Below are 24,503 nucleotides of genomic sequence, written 5' to 3'. Positions count from 1 at the left end.
GGGCAACCTCAGCATTGGTCATCATTGGCAGCTGCCTGTGCTGCTGTTGGGCTCCCTATGCACCAGGCTGCAGGAGAAGTAGTAGATGAGTGGGTTGAGGCAGCGGTTGGAGCTGGCCAGGGACAACACCACTGGGTGCAGAGCATTGGTGGCCTGAGCCAGGCCACAGCTGGGCAGCAGGCCCACGTGGGTCAGGGTGTGGCCCAGCAGGTTGAGGTGGTAGGGGACGAAGCAGAGCAGGAAGACCCCCAGCACCCAGTAGGTGAGGGTGCGCTGGCGGCTGCGGTGCTGCGAGCGGGAGCAGTGTCGAGGCTGGCGCACCACGCTGCAGTAGCTGAAGAGTAGCAGCAGGAAGACACCCTGCACCAGACACAGAGCCACGAGGATAAAGGAGCGCTGGCTTTGGGACGACGGGTCTAGAAGACAGGGCTGGTGGTGGTGGTGGGCCGCACCAGATCCCTCCGCTCAGCAGCCGCAGCACACAGCCTGCAAGGTGGTGTCATCAGAGGATGCACTACAGCAACATAACGATCCACGGCCATGCAGACCAGGAAGAAGGTCCACCACGTCTGTCTGGTTCGTCAAATCCATGGATAGCTTTGGTCTTTCCAGTGGCGGCTCATTGCTTTGTCTCCCTCATGTCTGGGGAGAAAATGAAGGGAATACGAAGGAAAATAGGGCAGAATACTGTACCAGCAGTTAACATGTGACAGGTATACCAAATATTAAATTAGATAGACTTTCATCTTTTATGTCTGGTACTTTATGGTATTTCAATATTTGCACATCGGTGATCTAGAGAGCCGGTGATCTAGAGAGCCGGTGATCTAGAGAGCCGGTGATCTAGAGAGCGGTCTGCTGGCACAGCTGTGGTGTGTTGAATGTGCCGGATGGGACCTGAAAAGTCTACAGCTCACAAGCGCACACACATGGGCTATTTCAGGGTAATTTCCATCCCAGTAACTGTTCTCCCTACTAAAACACACTATGCCTGTAAGGTGTGTAATTAACTTCAATGTCCTGTAGAAAAGAATCATTCCTTTTGTTAGTGGTTGATTTGCATTTTAATTTCCATGATAATCATCTGTATTGTAAAGGGATCACGTGTCTACCTGTAGGACTATCTGCAGTTTGTCTCAGTGATTTACTGGGAAAGAAGATGGCAGTCAAATTCCTCCTGTACTATTGTGTGTCTGTCAGAGATCCTGAAGCACCTGCTCCAGGCAGAGAAAATATTTAGAAATGCTGATGTGGTTCCTCCATGTTAACCTAGAGAACAACCCGTATCCTAAGTGTCTCTCCTTCCTATTGGAAAAGGAACTCTTACACAATCCTTTCAACCTCTATAGACTACAACCTCTACAGCCTAATATTCTTAGCTGTGCAACATCTCAATAGTTTCCTCAGAGATGTTGTTTATATTTGTATGTTGTAGTTATTATAAATCCCATGCAGGAAAACAATCTTGAATGACACTTCCAATTTTTTTGGAGGCTACAGGAATTGTGTGTGTAAAGAGTCATCTTTGAGCAGATATTGAGGAAAGGAGCACATTACCTTATGTTTCAGAAAAATTGTGATCCAAATTCTCTTACGCCATTAGACTGATGGTCAGGGGCGTATTGGTGTTCAGCCTCTGTCCTATAGTGAAATGATGCTTGGTTTGATTTTTCTGTGGTCTTGGTCCATTTTGAAATGGACAGGCTACGGTAACCGTTTCATATCAGTTTACGCTCATGTATGGACACCTTAATTCCCAAATACATACTGTACATTCATTCTCTCTCCAACACACACACTAATTCAATGTTCTCTGGTCACACTGAATCAATAGTGATGTTTAACCTCCTCACTGTCACTGGCCCAACTCCCAGACAACCTCTGTGGTGTCATTGACCTGTTAAGTGGTATGGTATTACAAGTCAATATCCTGGAGCTGCTAGGAAAGTCTCCACATAACAGGCACCAGAGGGAAATTGTCTTATCTTCTATCTCAATCTACACATTCTATGCAGTTGAAGTGTCAGTGTTTTTAATAAGGCTGTTATCTGAGTACTGTACCTGACAGAAACAACCTCCTATCACTCTTCCAGTGTTATTTGTGGATGTTTAGGCTTATTTGACTTGTATCAGATTTACCTCACCTTGTATGTTTGAGGATTGGTGCCAAAGCCAAACTAGAGTCTGCATACCGTACTTTTCCCACACCGACGTGTCCTCACTAGTCTGCTTTTGTTTCACAATCCTTCCCATCAGATGAGTAGAGAATCAAATTGTATTAGTTACCTGTGCCGAATACAACAGGTGTAGACCTTACAGTGAAATGCTTACTTACGAGCCGCTAACCAACAATGCAGCAAAAAAAAATATGAATAAAAATAAGAAATAAAAGTAACAAGTAATTAAAGAGCAGCAGTAAAAAACAATGGCGAGACTATATACAGGGGCTACTGGTATAAAGTCAATGTGTGGGGGCACCTGTTAGTTGAGGTAATATGTACATGTAGGTAGAGTTATTAAAGTGACTATGCATAGATAACAACGGAGAGTAGTGTGGGGGGGGGGGGGGGGGGCAATGCAAATAGTCTGGGTGGCCATTTGATTAGATGTTCAGGAGTCTTATGGCTTGGGGATAGAAGCTGTTTAGAAGCCTCTTGGACCTAGACTTGGCGCTCTGGTACAGCTTGCCGTGCGGTAGCAGAGAGAACAGTCTATGACCAGGGTGGCTGGAGTCTGACAATTTTTAGGGCCTTCCTCTGACACCGCCTGGTATAGAGGTCCTGGATGGCAGAAATCTTGGCCCCAGTGATGTACTGGGCCGTACGCTCTACCGTCTGTAGTGCCTTGCGGTCGGAGGCCGAGCAGTTGCCATACCAGGCAGTGATGCAACCAGTCAGGATGCTCTCGATGGTGTAGCTGTAGAACCTTTTGAGGATCTGAGGACCCATGCCAAATCTTTTCAGTCTTCTGAGGGGAATAGATTTTGCCGTGCCCTCTTCACGACTGTCTTGGTGTGCTTGGACCAGAAGGAGAGCACTGTGTGTCTGTCAGATAGGGCACTGGGGGTTAACAACCAATCAGGAAAGCAGGGACTGTCTGTTGCTCACACTGACTGCATGGTGCTCTTACAGCTGAGAGCAGTGTTGTAACCCTCGACCGGTCTCGAGATCACATCGAGTGTCTCGGGGTCAGATACGTTTGTACATAGTCTTGACGCCGTCTCAGACAATGAGAAGACGTAATTTCTTCCTGAGACCAGCGGAGTAGAACTCATACAGTAATTATTAGCTACCATTGTCAGCGCATAAAACCATTTTGCCAGGCCAAATATATATCTTATCGCTTATTGAAACCTGGACCTCCTACTTAACTCATAACATTTACTGTTCTTTACTTTTTGTCAAAAAAATATCCTCAAACTTTGTCATGCTCGTCAGAATTTCCTTGGTTAGCTGGTAGGGAAGAGTAGGGAAATGATTTGAAAGTTGCCCGCTCACTATTCATAAGGGGAGACGGAGGGAAATGGGAAGTGTATCTATTATAGACATGTTTGCGCAGTGGTTAACTGTGGCTATTAGACCTTCAGTGGGGGGAACATGTATGTACCAAAATCACAAAAAAGTACAGAAACATAGCATCACTTAATGTGCCCAACTGAATCAACCCGACCTGAGGCTGAGCTTCGGGCTGCCACTCTCAGAGATGGCACCCACATGCATAATGCTACTCACAACCACACTGCTTACACAACCTATGGTAGCCTAAAGCCATCACTATCACCAAAAGCAACAACAGTGACATGTCAAAGGATGTGTGTGAAAGGGACTGTAATACCAGCGCACTCCATGTAGGAGAGGGCACTTTTTGTAGAAAGACCTCAGTCACACACAGCATGATGTTAAAGGATAAGCAGCTCATTCACTCAGACATAAAAAAACAGTAGATCCTAATCATAAGAAACCAAAAACACAACCATCAGGCTATTACAACCATTGCAGTGAATACTTCCCTTAGCAAAAATAAAATCACATTCAGCACACAAAGTAACCAGGGAACTAAAGTTTTAAATACAGCAAGTGAGCAGCAATAAAAAAAACGGTTCCACTCACCAGATGATTATTAAGTTATTCTTGTAAAGTGCGACGCTAACAAATTAGGAACAATATCCTCTTCGATAACACCTGCTGCAGCCGCTGCAAACTAGCCTACAACAAAAGCTAGCTAGCTAGACTGTGGGAGAACTACTGCTCGCTTTTGTCAGAGACCTGTTGGCCTTCAAGAAGGGAGAAGTTTCCTTATGTTTCTGTAAAAACTGTCCCACCCATTACAAGTCAATGTGATTGGTTGATTCCACTGTCACTCCAAAATTCTGCCCTAATACTGTTGAATGGCAGATGCCTTCTATCTAGCTTCTGATGACCGAGCCAATGGTTGATTTAACTCCCCAGAGACCACTGAAGAAAAATCATTTTTTCTCTTCAGTGTTAATCCTTAATCCAACAACAAGATATTAAATCAGAACATCATTGAAAGTAATATTATTAGTATTTTATAAATCCTTAGCCATTCTCTGAATGTGTGTTTGGGTTAGTAATAATTTGTAGAGTGTCTCTATTTTTCCTCAGCAGCATTTTGTACACTATTCTGAATGTCTAAAGAATCCATATGTTGTTCTGAAATATGAACACAGAAATACTGGACATTTTGAACTCTTGTGGTGGTGATTTGACAACATCACAATCATGGTCTTGTATTGGACTCACATTTTTCTGGTCTTGACTTTGCCTTGGTCCCCTTGTCCCCCCCACCCCCGGTCTTAGTCTTGATTCGGACTCTAACACAACACTGGCTTTACTATAAGAAGATATGTTGGTAAACGTACCATGCCAGAGTTGTGCCAGAGTTGTCAGAGACTGATTCAAAACCGGGAGGGGGACGAGGGGTCAGTAAAAACTGAGACCAGAAAAATGTGAGTCCAATGCAAGACCATGATTATAATTAGTTGTACATTTAAGATTAGGAAATGCTTAGCCTAAGGGTTGTGTGTTTCTGTTCTTGTGATTGGGACCTAGTGGCAGAGTGAATGGACTGCTTATCCTTTATCATCATGCTGTGTGCGCCTGCTGTCTTTCCATCGGCCCTATGCAGTGGTGTAGTGGCACCTGGAGAAATGGGTATACAAACATTTTGCCCAAAATTTCCCAAACAGCCTCCCCAGTGAAGGAAAGTATCCTATATTTTTCACATTTTTTTTTTCTTTCTAAGTCCACAACAATGCTTAAACTACACCAGGAGAACATTTGAGTTCTGGGAAGAATTTATATTATTTTTGGCCAATCTGGTTGGGTGGGCCTGGCTCCCCAGTGGGTTGGCCTGTGCCCACCATGCCTACGCTTCTGATGCAAACCAGGCATGATGACTGAATTGGACATCACAAATAGCCTACTAACCAAGATTTAGGACTAAACTTTTTCAATACCTGGTTTGCATACCCATTGTTGCCTAAGTTAGCAATTACTGGTAAATATCGTACGTTGAAACGTCTTTCATAACTACCCCACCAGCTACCAATGTCATTCTTCTGTGAGCTGCTCCATGCCAAAACCAGTTGAGTGCTCTTGCTGCCTGCAGATGATATTCCGCAGAAATGAGGCCGTGTGCGGCACACGTGAATATATTTAATGCACTTGACGATTGTGTAGGTTACTTTGTGCATGATTTCTCTAATGTACTACATAATTGTTAAGTCATATACCTCCACTACACTACTTTGATGTGTATTAGTGGGGATTAAGTGAGTATATGCAATGCCCATAAAAAAAAGTGTTTATACCTGCGTATAGCCTCCAATACACCACTGGCCCTTTGTGGTTTACAAAAAGTGCACTCCTACATGAGTGCGCTGGTATTACCGTTGCTGTCCTTTAAGCATCACAAACTTGTCACACACTGGAGGTCCAATAGGTTCACCACTGCGCAAACATGTCTATAATAGGTATAAGGACTGCAGGTATTGTTTCAAGAAAGGAGTGTGTCTATTTGGCGAAGCGGGTTTATGCTCTTACTGCATTGAAGCTGATCATTTTTCTTTTTTTACTCCGCTGGTCTCTGGAAGATGTTACGTTTCCTCACTGTCCAGGACAGAGTCAAGACCGAGTTCAAATCTATCCGACACCGAGACACTCAATCCTCTTAACTCTACACACAATACCCCATAATGACAAAGCGAAAACAGTAAAAAAAAAAAAAAAACTGAAATAACTTGATTGCATAAGTATTCAGACCCTTTGCTATGAGACTCGAAATTGAGCTCAGGTGTTTTCATTGATCATTCTTGATGTTTCTACAACTTTATTGGAGTCCACCTGTGGTAAATTCAATTGATTGTACATGATTTGGAAAGGCACACACCTGTCTATATAAGGTCTCACAGTTGCATGTCAGAGCAAAAACCAAGCCATGAGGTCGAAGGAATTGTCCTTAGAGCTCCGAGACAGGATTGTGTCGAGGCACAGATTTGGGGAAGGGTACCAACACACTTCTCCAGCATTGAAGGTCCCCAAGAACACAGTGGCCTCCATCATTCTAAAATGGAAGAAGTTTGGAATCACCAAGACTCTTCGTAGAGCAGGCCGGGTGAGAAGGGTCTTGGTTAGGGAGGTGACCAAGAACCCGATGGTCACTCTGACAGAGTTCCAGAGTTCCTCTGTGGAGATGGGAGAACCTTCCAGAAGGACAACCATCTGTGCAGCACTCCACTGATTAGGCCTTTATGGTAAAGTGGCCAGATGGAAGCCACTCATTAAAAGGCACATGACAGCCTGCTTGGAGTTTGCAAAAAGGCACCTAAAGGACTCTCAGACCATGAGAAACAAGATTCTCTGGTCTGATGAAACCAAGATTCAGCTCTTTGGCCTGAATGCCAAGCGTCACATCTGGAAGAAACCTGGCATTATCCCTACGGTGAAGCATGGTGGTGGCAGCATCATGCTGTGGAGATGTTTTTCAGAGGTAGGGACTGGGAAACTAGTGAGGATTGAGGGAAAGATGAACGACGCAAAGTACAGAGATCCTTGATGAAAACCTGCTCCTGAGTGCTCGGACATCCGACTGGGGCGAAGGTTCACCTTCCAACAGGACAACGACCCTAAGCACACAGCCAAAACAATGCAGGAGTGTGCAATGCAAGTCTCTGAATGTCCTTGAGTGGCCCAGCCAGAGCACGGACTTGAATCCGATCGAACATCTCTGGAGAGACCTGAAAATAGCTGTTCAGCGACGCTCCCCTTCCAACCTGACAGAGCTTGAGAGGATCTGCAGAGAAGAATGGGAGAAACTCCCCAAATACAGGTGTGCCAAGCTTGTAGCGTCATACCCAAGAAGATTCGAAGCTGTAATCGCTGTCAAAGATGCTTCAACAAAGTACTGAGTAAAGGGTCTGAATACTTATGTAAATGTGATATTTCAGTTTTTTGCTAAAAGTTCTAAACCTGTTTTTGCTTTGTCATTGTTGGCTATTTATTAGGTGTAGATTTGAGGGTAAAAAAACAAATTTAAATCATTTTAGAATAAGGCTGTAATGTAACAAAATGTGGAAAAAGTGAAGGGGTCTGAATACTTTCCGAATGCCCTGTATGGAGTTTGTGTTTCACTAAGACTCCCCCCTTACAAAGTGTTGATAAGAAACCCTGATATGGGTTTGGTAAAAAATTATTGAACAGAACTACCCAGCTAAAACCCAGTCTATACTGAGCAAAAATATAATCGCAACATGTAAAGTGTTATTCCCATGTTTCATGAGCTGAAATAAAATATCCCAGAAATGTTCCATACGCACAAAAAGCTTATTTCTCTCAAATTTTGTGCACAAATTTATGTACATCCCTGTTAGTGAGCATTTCTCCGTTGCCAAGATAATCCGTCCACCTGACCGTTGTGGCATATCAAGAAGCTGATTAAACAGCATGATCATTACACAGGTGCACCTTGTGCTGGGGAGAATAAAATGGCACTCTAAAATGTGCAGTTTTGTCACACAACACAATGCCACAGATGTTTCAAGTTGAGGAAGAATGCAATTGGCTTGCTGATTGCAGGAATGTCCATCAGAGCTGTTGCCAGAGAATTTAATCTTAATTTCTCTACCATAAGCTGCCTCCAACGTCGTTTTAGGGAATATGGAAGTACGTCCAACCGCCCGCACAATTGCAGACTACATGAAACCATGCCAGGCCGGGACCTCCACATCCGTCTTCTTCACCTGTGGGATCGTCTAGAGACCAGCCACCCGGACAGCTGATGAAACGGAGGAGTATTTCTGTCTGTGATAAAGCCCTTTTGTGGCGCAAAACTAATTCTGATTGGCTGGGCCTGTGGGTGTCCCTGGCACAGTTGGTGTCCCTGGCTCCCAAGTGGGTGGGCCTATGCCCTCCCAGGCCCACGCATGGCTGTGCGCCTGCCCAGTCATGTGAAATCCACAGATTAGGGTCTTATTGATCGATTTCCTTATATGAACTGTAATTCAGTAAAATTGTTGCATGTTGCGTTTTTATATTTTTGTTCAGTATATGAATAAGATGTTGATGCCCTAAAATACAGAATTGAGCTGTTTTTCTTTTCCATAATCATTGAGGTTTGAATAATTGTTGTATTCACTTTGGTTGACTTTGGTACATTTTGGCCACCCACCACTGGCATAGTTAGTCAGTTTCACATACCTCTGTCCTCTGGCTGTATAACAGAGGCCAGATGTTTCTCACATTTCCCTCATGGCTGATGCTGTTGGAGTACAGTTTTCTTCAGGTAGCAGTCCTTGGCTGTGGTCGTCTAGCTATTCTATGTTGCTCAACAGGGCCAGAATGTGTTCATAGCCTTATTCTCTTTGGTTTTCTCAAATATACATTATTTCAATTTTTTGTTGTAAAATAGCCACCCAGCAACCCATTAGATCAGACTTAAATCTACTTTCTTACTCAGTTTGTTTTTGTTTCACCCCCTGAACTCAATGTTATGGTCTCGAAGGCGAGATTTAGTTATGGTGTGACACTCAACTTAATTAAACAATGATTCAACACATGCATGATGAACTGTATCAACAGCAAACAAATCCTTCTAAACTCAGTTGTCGTTCAAATCTTTCTAAATTCAGGCGTTCTTTGTCATGCTTGGCAATGGTTTGAGGTGGTTTCTGTTTGCACTAGCTATTTAGTCGTTCAGTGGTATGATTAATATGAGCAAGGGAGAACGTTATCGCCACGCTAGTGAGGTGGTATCATAAACCTGAAGGACTGATAACCACATGTCTTTGTAAAATGCCCTAAATATCTCACTCTGTTTATTACCCACAAATCAATATGTGGCGTGCAAAGGTAAACCTGGGTAATATCATACATATTTACCACCGTCTGTTCACTTCTGGTGACTCAACAAAATAGATGAGCACTTGTTTGCTTTCATTTTTTTTTTATTGGTGTCACAATCACTGTTGGTGCGGGGGGTGCAAGAAAAATGTGTTGCTCTATAAAGTGCTATTTCATTATTTTAGTTTATTATACAATATTCTGTACTTAAAGTTGCAGGGAAAATACTGACCACTGCCTGGTATAAAGTATTTCAATAGAGCCACATTTAGACACCTCAGTCACTGTTTGACAAGTCACAAAGTGTGTTGTGGGTAAATGTTCACACTTTTTTTGTTTTGTAAATCCGTAGCACCACACTCCAGGGTTTCCCGCCCAGACCTGTATCATGTAGGACAATCCTGACAGCCAACACCGCTATTGATGCAATCCTTAAGGGCAATTCCATGGTAACAGAGGGACATTGAGACTCATATTTTTCACTTTAAATGTTTGTCAAACAAAAACCAATGATTGCCAAGTTTAAACAAACCATACAACCATGCACAAGGACTACTTTTAACAATTTCCACTGAACATTTTACAAAAACACATTTACTTGAAGAACCGTGCAGATACCAAGTTTGGTAACAGAATGACACACTACGTGTGTGTTGTCATTCTGCCGATTTTTAATTTGTTCATTCTACGTGATCTTTTTCTGTCTGTAAAACAAATTATATGAGAAATGGCAGTGGAAATGCCTTCATGCGCAAATGTTGATATAATAACCATCATAATGAAGTAAACTTGGAGTCGCGATAATATGGTGTGTGTGTGTGTGTGGTCCTCCCACAACGACTCGGGAAACCATGCAGTTTTATTAGGCTACAGATTAAATCAATTATTAACTTCAGTGTGGTGAAAGTGCACCCTGATCTTCACGCTTCTTTCCAGTAAATATCACGGCTCTTATTCTGGTGGCATGATGACCGTTGCTTGACTGCCGTTTTTACAAAAATATTCTCGCTCTTATCCAGAATAATCTCAGATAGATTAGCCTACCCGCACAGCCTAACCGCACTGTTTCTGTCAGCTGTTGGCTGGAGCACAAGTGCCAAGACCAGAGTAGACGCATTTGCTATTTAACGCAACAGTTTTTGTGACCACTATCGGTAGAGTTGAAAATGCGATGGAAACACTTTGAACTTTTTAGGTTTTTATTCGGTACATGAAAATTAAGAGAAATTACATTTTGTGTGCAGTATGGCATTACACAGAGAGAGAGAGATCTATCTATCCACCAGTTTGTTTGGTGGAAACGAACCACTGGTGGGAAAATGCGCATATTTTATTTGTGCAGATGTTTAGAATATTTGCATAAATCTTTCGCCAATTGAATGGAAACCTAGTTAGTGTCACTGTTACCGTGGAATTGCCCTTAACACGAAAACACTCAGTCAGTGGACTTAGTGGGTACCCTTAATGCAACTGCACTTGCTTCCTGTGATGCCATGGTTCTTATAGAATCCACTCCAGACCACCGATCTCCCATCTTTTGCTTTAGATCATCTGGGTGTGTTGCACCAACAATTGAGTCATCTGAAATATTGATGCCTCATCAAGGTGGCACCTTCGGGTGGTGACGTCACACAGTGGATTCGTTGTGAAATACTTTTTCTCTCAGAGTCGTCAGGTTGTTCTGCATGGTGCTCTGGCTCTTCAGCGTGTCCGTCTGAAGCCCCACGGACATCTTATTGTTGCGAACTGCCATCGACTTCCGTTTGATGGAGTTCTGGATGGTCTCAGATGTAAAGTAGTAGATGACTGGGTCGAAACAGCAGTTGGTGACCGCAATGCAGAGGGTGATAGGGTAGATAGTCCTCACCACTGACTCCACAATGCAGCCTTTCAGCAGCTTGGTGCGGACCAGGGCATAGAACACCAGATTGACATTATAAGGGATGAAGCAGAAGCAGAAAATGAGAAGATGAACCACGATCATTCTCAGGATCTTCGTCTTGTTGAGCTGGCCGCCCCGGCTGATGGCCTGGGGCTGGCGCAGTGTTTGGAGGACCGAGACCGAGCAGAAGACGTTGAGTAACAACGGAATCAGGAATCCCACTGTCTCAATAAACACCACCACCTTGGACAGACTGGACTGCCACTGCTTGTTGGAGAAGTTCTCGAAGCAGTAGTTGATGGAGGAATTTGAGTTTTCGTTTCTGAGCGAGGTGGTGTCCAGGAGGAAGCCTGTCGGCAGGCTGCCAGACAGCACCAACACCCACACGGCACAGCAGGCCAGCTTGGCGTTCCGTTTTGTCCGCAGCGCCTGTGATCGGAATGGGTAGACGATGGCCAGGAAGCGGTCCACGCTGATGCAGGTGAGGAAGAGGATGCTGCCGTACATGTTGGTGTAGAAGAGGGAGACTGAGAGCTGGCAGAGCACCCTGCCGAACGGCCAGTCTCTGTTGATGAAGTAGAAGATCCTGAATGGCAGGGTGAGGACGAAGAGCAGGTCGGACACCACCAGGTTCATCATGTAGGTGGTGGTCTCGTTGCGCAGCTTCAGCGTGCAGGCAAAGATGTAGACTGCGACCATGTTGAAGAGCAACCCGACTATGAAGACCAGGCTGAAGACTGAGGTGTACATGGTGTACTTGAAGCCGTCACTCTTAATGCAGCTCATGTTGTTTTGGCTCAAGCCTAAAGAACTGATGCCATCAGTCTCTAGAGTGCTGTTATACATCTTTCGGGAGGACTGGTGTAGGGTTTGGAGGATGGGAGTGTTGATGAATGTCAATACAAAAATGAGAAAGTTTATGTGGAAAGCAGCGATCACTTGTACAAGATAATTCCAAAGAATAGAGTACAAAATAAGTTTCCTTATTTTCAGGGGTACACATCCGTTGATGTTATCTATGTAATTTCCAGTTAAGCTTTAGCCTCATCCCCCAGCATAAAAGTACACCATTACTTTCATTCTATCCACTGGTTTTTAAGCATAATAATGTGCTCTCATGCAAATACCACCGTCAACTTGCTTTTCAAGAAAGCCCAGCGTTTTAAAAAGAACAGCAAGTAACTCCGTCAATACCTGTGCGAGTATCCAAAAAGATAACAGTCCTCAGTTAATCCATTGGCAGGAGTAAGATGTATCTAGTTAAAGTAATTGTAAGATCCCAGGTCTGTTTTTATGTCCTGTGGTCTTCTTGTGAACAGCCTTGAGGTTGTCTTTTCTGAGTCTGGAGAGTTTTTCTTCTCTCACTCCAGAGTCAGTGGTGTTCCTTGCTCCAGTGAAAGAGGGGGGAGTCATGTGCCTCTCCTCGGGTCTGTGAGCTGAGAGGCTTTCTGCTGCCCCTCTGGGTCCCTCCCTCTCTCCCGGCCTCCTGCTTTGCCTCTGGCAGCCCTCTTCCTGTCTCTTCCTGCTGCAGCCCTTGGGGGCATGGTGTTCCTACTGACCCTACACTTGGAAACTGACAGAGGCTCTGCTGCAGCCTGCCTGTCCACCGGTGATGCAGCCTTAAGTTCAGTGGAGTCAGTCTTCTGTTCTGAAGCTCTACCTTTTAGACTGAAGCTTAACCGACTGCTTGCTTACACACTGGGAGGAGTAGGCCACCACGCCTCCAAGGCCGGCCCACATCTGACAGCTTTAGCAATGTAGCCCCTTCACCTACAGTCTTTCTCGCTCACTTTCTCTCCCTCTTGATGTTTGTTTTGAAAATGTAATCTTTAACCCTTTATATCCCAAGGCTGAAGTAACTCTAGATATGTGTTAGCTTGTTTTTGTGCCCTTAGCATTCAGTCAGGATATCATGAAAATATCAAATTTATATCAAGCAATGAAATGTAGTAGGGTATTATTTTGTCTTTATTTTGTTTGATATCAAAGAGCTATCCTACCCCCAAACAGAGCACGTCTTCATTTGGCTCTGCTTGGTGAAAGGAATCAGTTAAGTCATACTTTCCTGTCAGCCCCAGAGCCCAGTGTACTTTCATGAGCTGTTTTCGAGTCAGTGGCGTCACCGAAGCAGCTGCCTCAGAACGACAGGAAGGGGAAGGTCCCAGTGATGGCAAGCCTGAGCCTGCAGACTAACGAGATGAGGCAGGGGACTAGGTGCGGCTTTCACTGACTCCGATACAGAACCGTGCTGTATGCGTCTATTTGTGTGCAAGTGTGGGCGTGCATGTGAGTGTTCAATAAATGTCATACCTTTGATCTTGACCCAAAATCCAGCTTGACAAACAGCCGCAGGAAGTTTGTCTGCCTTTATGTTGCATATAGCACGGGGAACAACTGAATGTGGAGTTCCTGGTGAAGTCTTAGCGTAAATAACCATGTAGGCCTGCTTTCATAAACACACCCACCCTTTTGTATGAATATAGTTGAATTGAATATTACGTGTGTCTGATAAGATCTAATACATAGAGGCTTAGGGAGTGTCCATGTTCCAAAGGTCAAACCCAATATCACCAGTGGCTTGAGGACGGGATGTTAACCCTGTAGCAACTGATGTTATAAAATGCCAATAATGTAATAGCTGCTGATAATGTAATAACTTTTGCATTTATAATGTAATAAATTCTGATAATGTAATACATTGCCAATAATGAAGGTATAATGTAATAACGTTTAGGCACATAGTGTAATGTACATTGTGTTGATTATGAGCTTTAGGAACAAGTTCCATGAAATTGGTATTACTTGGTGTTGTGTTTGTGCATGTGTGAAATGCTGTAGTGCCTGTCTAATGAATGCTGTTCCGTGTGTTTCTCCCCAGAACTCGCCACTGTTTGAGCTGCTGAAACGGACCCGTGAGGAGGGTCCAGTGGAGCAGGCAGAGCCCCCTGCCACCCTCAACCAGCCCCTACAGCACAACCACACTGCAGCTGACCTGTAAGTCCCCACCCTCATCGGACACTAACGCACCTTATTCACAGTCCCCATTGTGAAATATGATGATGTCTGGGGAGACTGACTGTTCATGTGTAGTTTACAGAGCCTATAAAAAGTCTACACCCCAGACATCGTTGTCATGCTGGAAGGTGAACTTCTGTCCCCATTTCAGCTTTCTTGCAGAGGGTAGCAGGTTTTCCTCAAGGACCTTTCTGTACAATGCTCCATTCATTTTCCCTTCTATCCTGATAAGACGATGAGAAACATCCCCATAACATGATACTGCCACCATCATGCTTCACAGTAGGGATTGGGTTCTTTGGGTGATGTGTTGGGATTGCGCCAAATGTAACGCTTTGCATTCAGGCCAAAAAGTTCAATTTTAGTTTCATCAGACCACACAACTTTTTGACACATGGCTACAGAAGCTCCAGTGTTGTTTTGCATAATTCAAACTGCATTCAAGGTGGGCTTTCTTGTGTAATGGCTTCCTTCTTTCCACCCTACCATACATGCCAGATTTGGTGGAGTGCTTGAGATATTATCACATGCACATTTTGACCAGTCTTGGCATTAAACTCTTGGACTCTTGGTAGCCTCTCTGATCAGTCTCCTACTTGCTCGGTCATCCAGTTTTGACAGACGGCAGGGTCTTGGTGGTGCCATACACCTTCCACTTCTTAATTTAAGGCCTTTTGAAATCTTTTTATACCCAACCCCTGATCTGCCTTTCCACAACTTTGTCCCGGAGTTCTTTTGAAGGCTCCGTGGTGCTCATGTTTGAGTGTTTGCTTTGATATTCACTACCCAGCATAGGGAACTGCTGGATTTATCCTGAAATCATGTGAATCACTACAATTTTATAATATAATATATATATTATTATATATAATAAAAAAAATCTGAGTGGAAAAGTTTTACTGTAATTTAAAACATATTACACCCTATGTGTATAAAATCAACTATATATGCAATAAAATCAACTATATATACTATATATGCATTGAGCTTGTCTGATGGTTTAAGCCCACTGTTAGATGAAATAAGACATATGACACAAATGACTCAAGAGGGAGCCAGAGATCAAGATTAACATAAGAGGGAGAACTGAAGCTGTCCCGACCATTCTCCTCCCGCTCCTACTGGCTTTTGTAGATTCTGCCATTACTCTCCTGAAGTTGCCGGTAATAGGCTACACAAGGAGTCGGTAAACTTTCTCATGTGGAATGCCAATTTATCTTACCATTTCTACCGTTATGTGTGCCAGTTATGGTTTTCATATGCACATTTTCGTGGAACAGTTTCATTTAATTTATAATAACGTCTTTGTATCTCAATCAATTTCATTTGGTTAATCTATCTATTTCCAACTATGTAAAAATAGCCTATAAAGCCAACAAATAAAAACACTGTAGCCTGCAGGTAAAAAAAGTATCCTGATTTAAAATATAAAATAAAAAAATACTATATAAATCACATTGGCTACGCATGGCCTGTCTGCAAGAAACTTGAAACATTGTATCAACTATTAACTGAGCCCTCAGTTTCCTGTGCCAGTGAGCTCGGGACCGACTGCGCTGTAGGCTATTTGCTCAAGGGATAAGAATTAATCAAGTAGGCCTATGTTATGTTTCCACTAGCTCTGAGCATTACATTGGTTATCGAAAGGAAAGATTTTCCAAAAACATTGAGGAGTTATTGTCATTCTTTGTTTCTCAAATGACTGCCTCGCCTGGTTCACCAACTACTTCTCAGATAGAGTTCAGTGTGTCAAATCGGAGGGCCTGTTGTCCGGACCTCTGGCAGTCTCTATGGGGGTGCCACAGGGTTCAATTCTCGGGCCGACTCTTTTCTCTGTATACATCAATGATGTCGCTCTTGCTGCTGGTGATTCTCTGATCCACCTCTACGCAGATGACACCATTCTGTATACTTCTGGCCCTTCTTTGGACACTGTGTTAACTAACCTCCAAACGAGCTTCAACGCCATACAACACTCCTTCCGTGGCCTCCAACTGCTCTTAAATGCAAGTAAAACTAAATGCATGCTCTTCAATCAATCGCTGCCCGCACCTGCCCGCCCGTCCAGCATCACTACTCTGGACGGTTCTGACTTAGAATATGTGGACAATTACAAATACCTAGGTGTCTGGTTAGACTGTAAACTCTCCTTCCAGACTCACATTAAGAATCTCGAATCCAAAATTAAATCTAGAATCGGCTTCCTATTTCGCAACAAAGCATCCTTCACTCATGATAGGGTATGCCTATCATGATAGGGTATGCCAAACATACCCTCGTAAAACTGACTATCCTACCGATCCTCGACTTCGGCGATGTCATTTACAAAATAACCTCCAACACTCTACTCAGCAAATTGGATGCGGTCTATCACGGTGCCATCCGTTTTGTCACCAAAGCCCCATATACTACCCACCACTGCGACCTGTATGCTCTCGTTGGCTGGCCCTCGCTTCATATTCGTCGCCAAACCCACTGGCTCCAGGTCATCTATAAGTCTTTTCTAGGTAAAGCCCAGCCTTATCTCAGCTCGCTGGTCACCATAGCAGCACCCACCCGTAGCACGCGCTCCAGCAGGTATATTTCACTGGTCACCCCCAAAGCTAATTCTTCCTTTGGCCGCCTTTCCTTCCAGTTCTCTGCTGCCAATGACTGGAACGAATTGCAGAAATGCACAATGCAAATAGTCCGGGTAACCATTTGGTTACCTGTTCAGGAGTCTTATGGCTTGGGGGTAAAAACTGTTGAAGGCTTTTTGTCCTAGACTTGGCGCTCCGGTACCACTTGCCGTGCGGTAGCGGAGAGAACAGTCTTTGACTAGGGTGCCTGGAGTCTTTGACAATTTTTAGGGCCTTCCTCTGACACCGCCTGGTGTAGAGGTCCTGGATGGCAGGCAGCTTTGCACCAGTGATGTACTGGGCCGTGCGCACTACCCTCTGAAGTGCCTTGCGGTCGGAGGCCGAGCAGTTGCCGTACCAGGCAGTGATCTAACCGGTCAGGATGCTCTCGATGCTGCAGCTGTAGAACCTTTTGAGGATCTTAGGACCTATGCTCCACTACAGCCCCGTCGATGAGAATGGGGGCGTGCTCGGTGCTCCTTTTCCTGTAGTCCACAATCATCTCCTTAGTTTTGGTTACGTTGAGGGATAGGTTGTTATTCTGGCACCACCCTGCCAGGTCTCTGACCTCCTCCCTATACGCTGTCTCGTCGTTGTCGGTGATCAGGCCTACCACTGTTGTGTCGTCTGCAAACTTAATGATGGTGTTGGAGTCGTGCCTGGCCATGCAGTCGTGGGTGAACAGGGAGTACAGGAGGGGACTGAGCACGCAACCCTGGGGAGCTCCAGTGTTGAGGATCAGCGTGGCAGATGTGTTGCTACCTACCCTCACCACCTGGGGGCGGCCCGTCAGGAAGTCCAGGATCCAGTTGCAGAGGGAGATGTTTAGTCCCAGGTTCCTTAGCTTAGTGATGAGCTTTAAGGGTACTATGGTGTTGAACGCTGAGCTGTAGTCAATGAATAGCATTATCACATAGGTGTTCCTTTTGTTCAGGTGGGAAAGGGCAGTGTGGAGTGCAATAGAGATTGCATCATCTGTTGATCTGTTTGGGCGGTATGCAAATTGGAGTGGGTCTAGGGTTTCTGGGATAATGGTGTTGAAGTGAGCCATTACCAGCCTTTCAAAGCACTTCATGGCTACGGACGTGAGTGCTACGAGTCTGTAGTCATTTAGGCAAGTTGCCTTTGTGTTCTTGAGCACAGGGACTATGGTGGTCTGCTTAAAACATGTTGGTATTAGACTCAATCAGGGACATGTTGGAAATGTCAGTGAAGACACCTGCCAGTTGGTCAGCACATGCCCGGAGCACACGTCCTGGTAATCCGTCTGGCCCCGCAGCCTTGTGTATGTTGACCTGTTTAAAGGTCTTACTCACGTCGGCTACGGAGAGCGTGATCACACAGTCGTCCGGAACAGCTGATGCTCTCATGCATGCCTCAGTGTTGCTTGCCTCGAAGCGAGCATAGAAGTGATTTTAGCTCGTCTGGTAGGCTCGTGTCACTGGGCAGCTCGCGGCTGTGCTTCCCTTTGTAGTCTGTAATAGTTTGCAAGCTCTGCCACATCCGACGAGCGTCAGAGCCGGTGTAGTATGAATCAATCTTAGCCATGTATTGACGCTATGCCTGTTTGGTGGTTCGTCGCAGGGCATAGTGGGATTTCTTGTAAGCTTCCGTTAGAGTCCCGCACCTTGAAAGCGGCAGCTCTACCCTTTAGCTCAGTGCGAATGTTGCCTGTAATCCATGGCTTCTGGTTGGGGTATATACGTACAGTCACTGTGGGGACAACGTCCTCGATGCACTTGTTGATAAAGCCAGTGACTGATGTGGTGTATTCCTCAATGTCATCGGAAGAATCCCGGAACATGTTCCAGCCTGTGATAGCAAAACAGTCCTGTAGTTTAGCATCTGCTTCATCTGACCACTTTTTTTTATAGACCGAGTCACTGGTGCTTCCTGCTTTAATTTTTGCTTGTAAGCAGGAATCAGCAGGATAAAGTTGTGGTCGGATTTACCAAATGGAGGGCGAGGGAGAGCTTTGTACGCGTCTCTGTATGTGGAGTACAGGTGATCTATAATTTTTCCCTCTGGTTGCACATTTAACATGTTGATAGAGATTTGGTAGAACTGATTTAAGTTTCCCTGCATTAAAGTCTCCGGGCACTAGGAGCGCCGCCTCTGGGTGAGTGGTTTCCTGTTTGCTTATTTCCTTATACAGCTGACTGAGTGCGGTCTTAGTGCCAGCATCTGTTTGTGGTGGTAAATAAACAGCCACGAAAAGTATAGATGAGAACTCTCTAGGCAAGTAGTGTGGCCTGCAATTTATCACAATATACTCAACAGGCGAGCAAAATCTAGAGACTTCCTTAGATTTCGTGCAGCAGCTGTTGTTTACAAATATGCACAGACCGCCGCCCCCCCCCCCTTGTCTTACCGGAGTGTGCTGTTCTATCCTGCCGGTGCAGCGTATATCCCGCTAGCTGAATATCCATGTCGTCATTCAGCCACGATTCCGTGAAACATAGGATATTACAGTTTTTGATGTCCCGTTGGTAGGATATTCGTGATCGTACCTCGTCTAGTTTATTGTCCAATGATTGCACGTTGGCGAGTAATAGTGACGGTAACGGCAGCTTTCCTACTCGCCTTCTGCGGGTCCTAACGAGGCATCCGGCTCTTCGTCCTCTGTACCTGCGTCGCTTCCTCTTGCGAACAACTGGGATGTCGGCCCTGCCGGGTGTTTGGAGAATATCATGTGAGTCTGAAATATCATGTGAGTCTGAAATCTTTGTCTAATCCGAGGTGAGTGATTGCTGTCCTGATATCCAGAAGCTATTTTCTGCTGTAAAATACTGTTGCAGATTTTTTCCCCCAAAATGTTAAAATAAACGCGAAAAAATCCACATAATAGCAAAATTGGTTGGGCGCCCGTAAAACTGCTGCCATTTCTTCCGGCGCCATTTTTCAACTCCTGAGATTAGGCTGGCAATACTAAAGTGCCTATTAGAACATCCAATAGTCAAAGGTATATGAAATATAAATGGTATAGAGAGAAATAGTCGACGTGTCATAATTCCTATAATAACTACAACCTAAAACTTCTTAACTGGGAATATTGAAGAACTGGAAATATTGAACCACCAGCTTTCATATGTCCTGAGCAAGGAATTTAAACGTTAGCTTTCTTACATGGCACATATTGCACTTTTACTTTCTTCTCCAACACTTTTTTTGCATTATTTAAACCAAGTTGAGCATGTTTCATTATTTATTTGAGACTAATAGATTTTATTTATGTATTATATTAAGTTAAAATAAGTGTTCATTCAGTATTGTTGTAATTGTCATTATTACAACAACAACAACAACAAAAAAATATATATATATATAAATAAAAATCGGGCAATTCATCGGTTTCGGCTTTTTTTGGTCCTCCAATAATCGGTATCAGCGTTGAAAAATCCTAATCGGTCGACCTCTAATTCAAACAACTTTTTGAGATGGAACTTAGATTCATTGTGAGAAAGCTGCTGTGGAAATTCTTACACAGGGATATTCTAAGTCAATCTTAAATTATTAATTGTTTGTCAGCGCGCTGGAGAGGTTCCAACAAACTTAATGCACCATAGTGAACGTCTGTCAGATGCTCGAACGGGGCAGTCCCATTCCCTTATTTGCAGTATATGTCAAATTTGCATGATTTAGCTAATTCATCATTCATAATTGGTTAACGTTTGCTTCATTCATGTGACCGACCAATGCCTCACGAGGCTTCTTCTCTCTATGTTGAGACCTTGAAACTGATAGCTTTTGTTCTCAAAACAAGGTCTGGGCTTACTGCCAAATTGCAGATACTGATAAGTGAGGATTTGTTCAATCAGTCACTTGCATGAACACAGAAATTGGTACAATTTGTCACTTCTCAATGTCATCATTGACGATCTATGTCAATCATCATCAATAGACGATGCTATCGTAATATTGCCCAACCCTAATTGGGTTATACACTCACAACCTTTCATTGACCGTTGTTTTGTTACAATGTTTTTGTTACAAAGCTGGAGTAAGATCCGGTCGAGCATGGATGGGTGCCAGAGATCTGAGTAGTAAATGTTGTTTGTTTTTCAAATGGCATCCCTTTCAGGCTTGGGAAGGCACGCAAGTGTTGTAATTCTGCCCAACGGATTGATAACCACCAATTTGAGGTTATAAAGCTGGATTGGTATGCTCTTGCACTTGAATGCTCACAAAAAAGCACTGTACACTTTCAGCCTTGTCTTGTTGTAACTGCATTTAGGAACAACATGCATCTTATCAACGTTGTTTTGCGGAACCCTGACAAAGCATAAACTAAATAGTTGTGGAATGTTAAGTCTGTGAATGGGTGAAGTGAACAAGGTGGGGGATAATGGGCTTGTCTGGCCACATGAACACTGACCAACTGTAACTGATATCAAAGCCCTGGGCTTTGGGAAAGACTGGTCAGAGGTTAGGTTGAAAACGTGTGAAGTTCTCTCCAGGATATTGACCATTTAACCTTTTTTAGAACATTGTTTAAGAAATAAATGTGCATCACTGATCCATCTCATTGTTATGCTTGAAGCTTGTACTATTGTTTTTCTAATATTGTTATTCCTCTCTGGCAGGTATCTTTCCCCTGTGCGGCCCAGTAGCCGTACCCTGCCGGCCCCTGAATCTACAGCCCCACCCTCCTCTCAGCCCTCTGCCCCGGCGCCCCATCAGACCCCTAGGCACCCAAAGTCCAACTCTCTCAGCCTCTTCTACAAAAAATGTAAGATTTCACTAGATGATAGTTGGTCTACAGTCGTCGCCTGTGGGGTGTTGTTTGTGTATGACTGGTTGTCTGTCTTTGTAACCCGGTTTCTAACTCGTTCTTCCTGTAGTGTACCGGCTGGCCTACATGAGGCTGAAGATGCTGTACACACAACTTTTGACCTCTCACCCTGAGCTGGAGCCAATCATGTGGACTCTGTTCCAGCACACACTGCAGAATGAGTATGAACTGATGAGAGACCGCCACCTGGACCAGGTACTGTGCTGTGTTCACACACACATACTCTGATGCAATTTGGACATGCGATCAAAACACTCTATACATGATCATGTACAACTTTGACACCTGTGGCTTTTTATCCCCTAACAGTTGATGATGTCGGCCATGTACGCCATATGCAAGGTGAAGAACGTGGACTTGCGTTTCAAGACCATCGTCACTGCTTACAAGAACATGCCCAACACCAACCAAGAGGTGAGTACACAGGGGTACAAACTATCTACTCCTTCTGTGGAGCTGTAGTGTAGACATGAGGGACTGAAAAGGACTTGCTCCATATGGCTAGTGTGGCATGCTTTATTAAGTTAGATGAGAGGAAGGATTACCACAGATGCAGAAAATCTCATCTCCCCGTCTTTCTTGCAGACATTTAAGCACGTGTTAATCCGGGAGGGCCAGTATGACTCCATCATTGTCTTCTACAACCTGGTGTTCATGCAGAAACTGAAGACCAACATCCTGCAGTACGCCTCTCCCAGGGTGAGACAGACAGTTAGCGTTCCCATGTGGCACCGCAACATACTTCACATGGTCCTGATCTCTCACACGCAGGTTCAAAATGCTTGCCTCCTTAATGTTCTAGTATTCTCTACTGACACACTCCCTACGGTCTCTCTCCCCCAGCCCCCCACACTGTCTCCCATCCCACACATCCCCCGCAGCCCCTACAAGTTCCCCAACTCCCCCCTGAGAGTGCCTGGCAGCAACAACGTCTATATCTCTCCCATGAAGAGCCCAACACGCATGTCTCCAGTCATGACCCCACGTACCAGGTCAGTACCCTACCACCCATGAACCAGGCTGATTCAATGGGAGGACACCTTGTTTTGTATGCGCTTAGTGATGAACCGATTTATAGCTGAGGCACATCTCATTATCTGGATGTTTCAGTTCCAAACTGGCAAAGATATTAGCACATTTTATGTGAATTTGTCTCCTATTTTGTTATGGTAATGTCTGTTAAAAAAAATTGCGTTATCAATTAGTAAATGTTTTAAAAAATTATATGAATCATTATTTTTTTATTTCCCCCCTGTGTTTTGTTCTCCACAGAATCCTGGTATCGATCGGTGAATCGTTTGGAGTAAGTGATCATTTTCATCAACATAGTGGAAAATATTATTTCCTGAAATGGGCATTGTGTCCAGTGCACTAAAATGATGTTCTGTCTTGTTTCCTCTGCAGACCTCTGATAAGTTCCAGAAGATCAATGCGATGGTGAACAGCAGTGATAGGTCCTTGAAGAGGAGTTTGGATATGAGCTCCGCCCCCAAGCCCCTGAAGAGGTTGCGCTTTGATGTAGAAGGACAGGATGAAGCTGATGAGAGGTAGGAGATAGCTATCTTTAATTTTGGTTATACTAGGCTGCAGAATGTTGTGTTCATGCAGAGGTGAGGCATGGTTGAAATAAGTTGCTGATCTCATCTTGCTCTCCTCACAGCAAACATGGGGAAGATTCGAGACTGATACAGAAACTTGCAGAGATAGGTACGTTTGTTTCTGGCTTTACCTGAATTCTGCTTTCATCATCCTTCCTTTCATATATCATCAGTTCTACTTTTCTTTTACCTCAAACATTATAATCCAATAGACTTTGCTTTTATCTACCTCAAGTGCTGTAGTCTGTCTTTCTGTTAACTGTCTGTTATTCTGTATGTATGCCATGAAACTCAAGGTTGTCTCTGTTTTTCAGGCTCCACTCGGACCCGTATGCAGGAACAGAAGATGAAGGATGATGCAGAGTCCGAAAAGGACAAGCCTTGAATTTCACTGAAGGACTTACTGTCCAGCACTGTTTGAGTGTACAGGTGCCAGAGACTACTCCCTACCCCCAACCATCCCTTGAAAAAAGGAATACATTTTTTTCTGTGCATTTGTTTTTTATATTTTAGTTTTGCCTGTTTTTATATTTAAGCGATACTCTTTTGAGAGTCATTTGTGAATACAGAGGAGTCTTGTTTCTCTTTGTTGTTTAGTGTGGATTCTTTAACGGAGTGTTTAAAAAAATAAATTTAAAAAAGATCAAGTGAGTATTACCATGTTTTATAGAGGGACACTAGTTTTAAGGGTATGCTATAAGAAATCGTTGTTTTGACTTGGTCTTCTGGAGTTTCTTAAAGTCAGGGTGGTTGATGCAATATGTATTACATATCTCTTCCTGGTCTATTTTGAAGTAGGAACCTGACTTGAAATAACCTCAAGGATTCTGAACAGGCAGACCTGCGTAATGTTTTTTGACAGAAACAATCAACACACCTAACCTTCATTGACATCTGACATGTTTTAAATCTTGTGATGTGACTGTATAACCTGGAACTTAATTTGCTTTCGGAAGCATTAAAGATGTGACAGTCTTGTTATAGTATCATTAGTAACAATACCTTTTCATTAGATCAAATCCATAAACTTGTATTCATATCTCCTCTTCACATTGACTGTTGAATGGCTACATAGGAATGCTTGGTTTTTGTATTAAGGACATTCTTTACAGTTCAAAGGGACTCTGTAGCACTTTATTTTACAGTACAGAAAAGACCAGGTATTTACTCAAATGTTATATTGGAAGTTATCCTGAAGACACCAATAAATAACATTTTGGGTAAATATGAATTGTCAGT

At 43.9% G+C, this 24,503-nt stretch overlaps 3 protein-coding genes across 3 annotated transcripts in view; 1 reads left to right on the top strand and 2 right to left on the bottom strand.

The window, feature by feature from the left end:
* Nucleotides 1–24,303, top strand: part of rb1 (retinoblastoma 1) — a 37,483-nt gene extending 13,180 nt beyond the window's left edge. Inside the window, exons 18-27 of the mRNA XM_071338518.1 lie at nt 14,120–14,235; nt 21,458–21,603; nt 21,716–21,861; nt 21,976–22,080; nt 22,252–22,365; nt 22,510–22,658; nt 22,939–22,969; nt 23,071–23,213; nt 23,327–23,373; nt 23,579–24,303. Of these exons, the coding sequence (XP_071194619.1) occupies nt 14,120–14,235; nt 21,458–21,603; nt 21,716–21,861; nt 21,976–22,080; nt 22,252–22,365; nt 22,510–22,658; nt 22,939–22,969; nt 23,071–23,213; nt 23,327–23,373; nt 23,579–23,649 (1,068 nt within the window). The 3' untranslated portion in view covers nt 23,650–24,303. The remainder of the gene's footprint in view (nt 1–14,119; nt 14,236–21,457; nt 21,604–21,715; nt 21,862–21,975; nt 22,081–22,251; nt 22,366–22,509; nt 22,659–22,938; nt 22,970–23,070; nt 23,214–23,326; nt 23,374–23,578) is intronic.
* Nucleotides 22–3,719, bottom strand: LOC139537992 (lysophosphatidic acid receptor 6). Its single transcript, XM_071339921.1, is given in 4 exon segments — nt 22–448; nt 450–499; nt 501–573; nt 3,670–3,719. Coding segments are annotated over 4 exon segments (600 nt in total).
* Nucleotides 9,446–13,126, bottom strand: LOC139537331 (lysophosphatidic acid receptor 6-like). Its single transcript, XM_071338519.1, has one exon. It carries the CDS (start codon nt 12,085–12,087, stop codon nt 10,987–10,989), a length of 1,101 nt encoding a protein of 366 aa, XP_071194620.1. The 5' UTR covers nt 12,088–13,126; the 3' UTR covers nt 9,446–10,986.
* Nucleotides 24,304–24,503: the final 200 nt, after the last annotated feature.

This window comes from Salvelinus alpinus, chromosome 13 (genome assembly GCF_045679555.1).
Source record: "Salvelinus alpinus chromosome 13, SLU_Salpinus.1, whole genome shotgun sequence".
NCBI lineage: Eukaryota > Metazoa > Chordata > Actinopteri > Salmoniformes > Salmonidae > Salvelinus > Salvelinus alpinus.
This window is presented reverse-complemented; position numbering and strand designations above follow the sequence as displayed.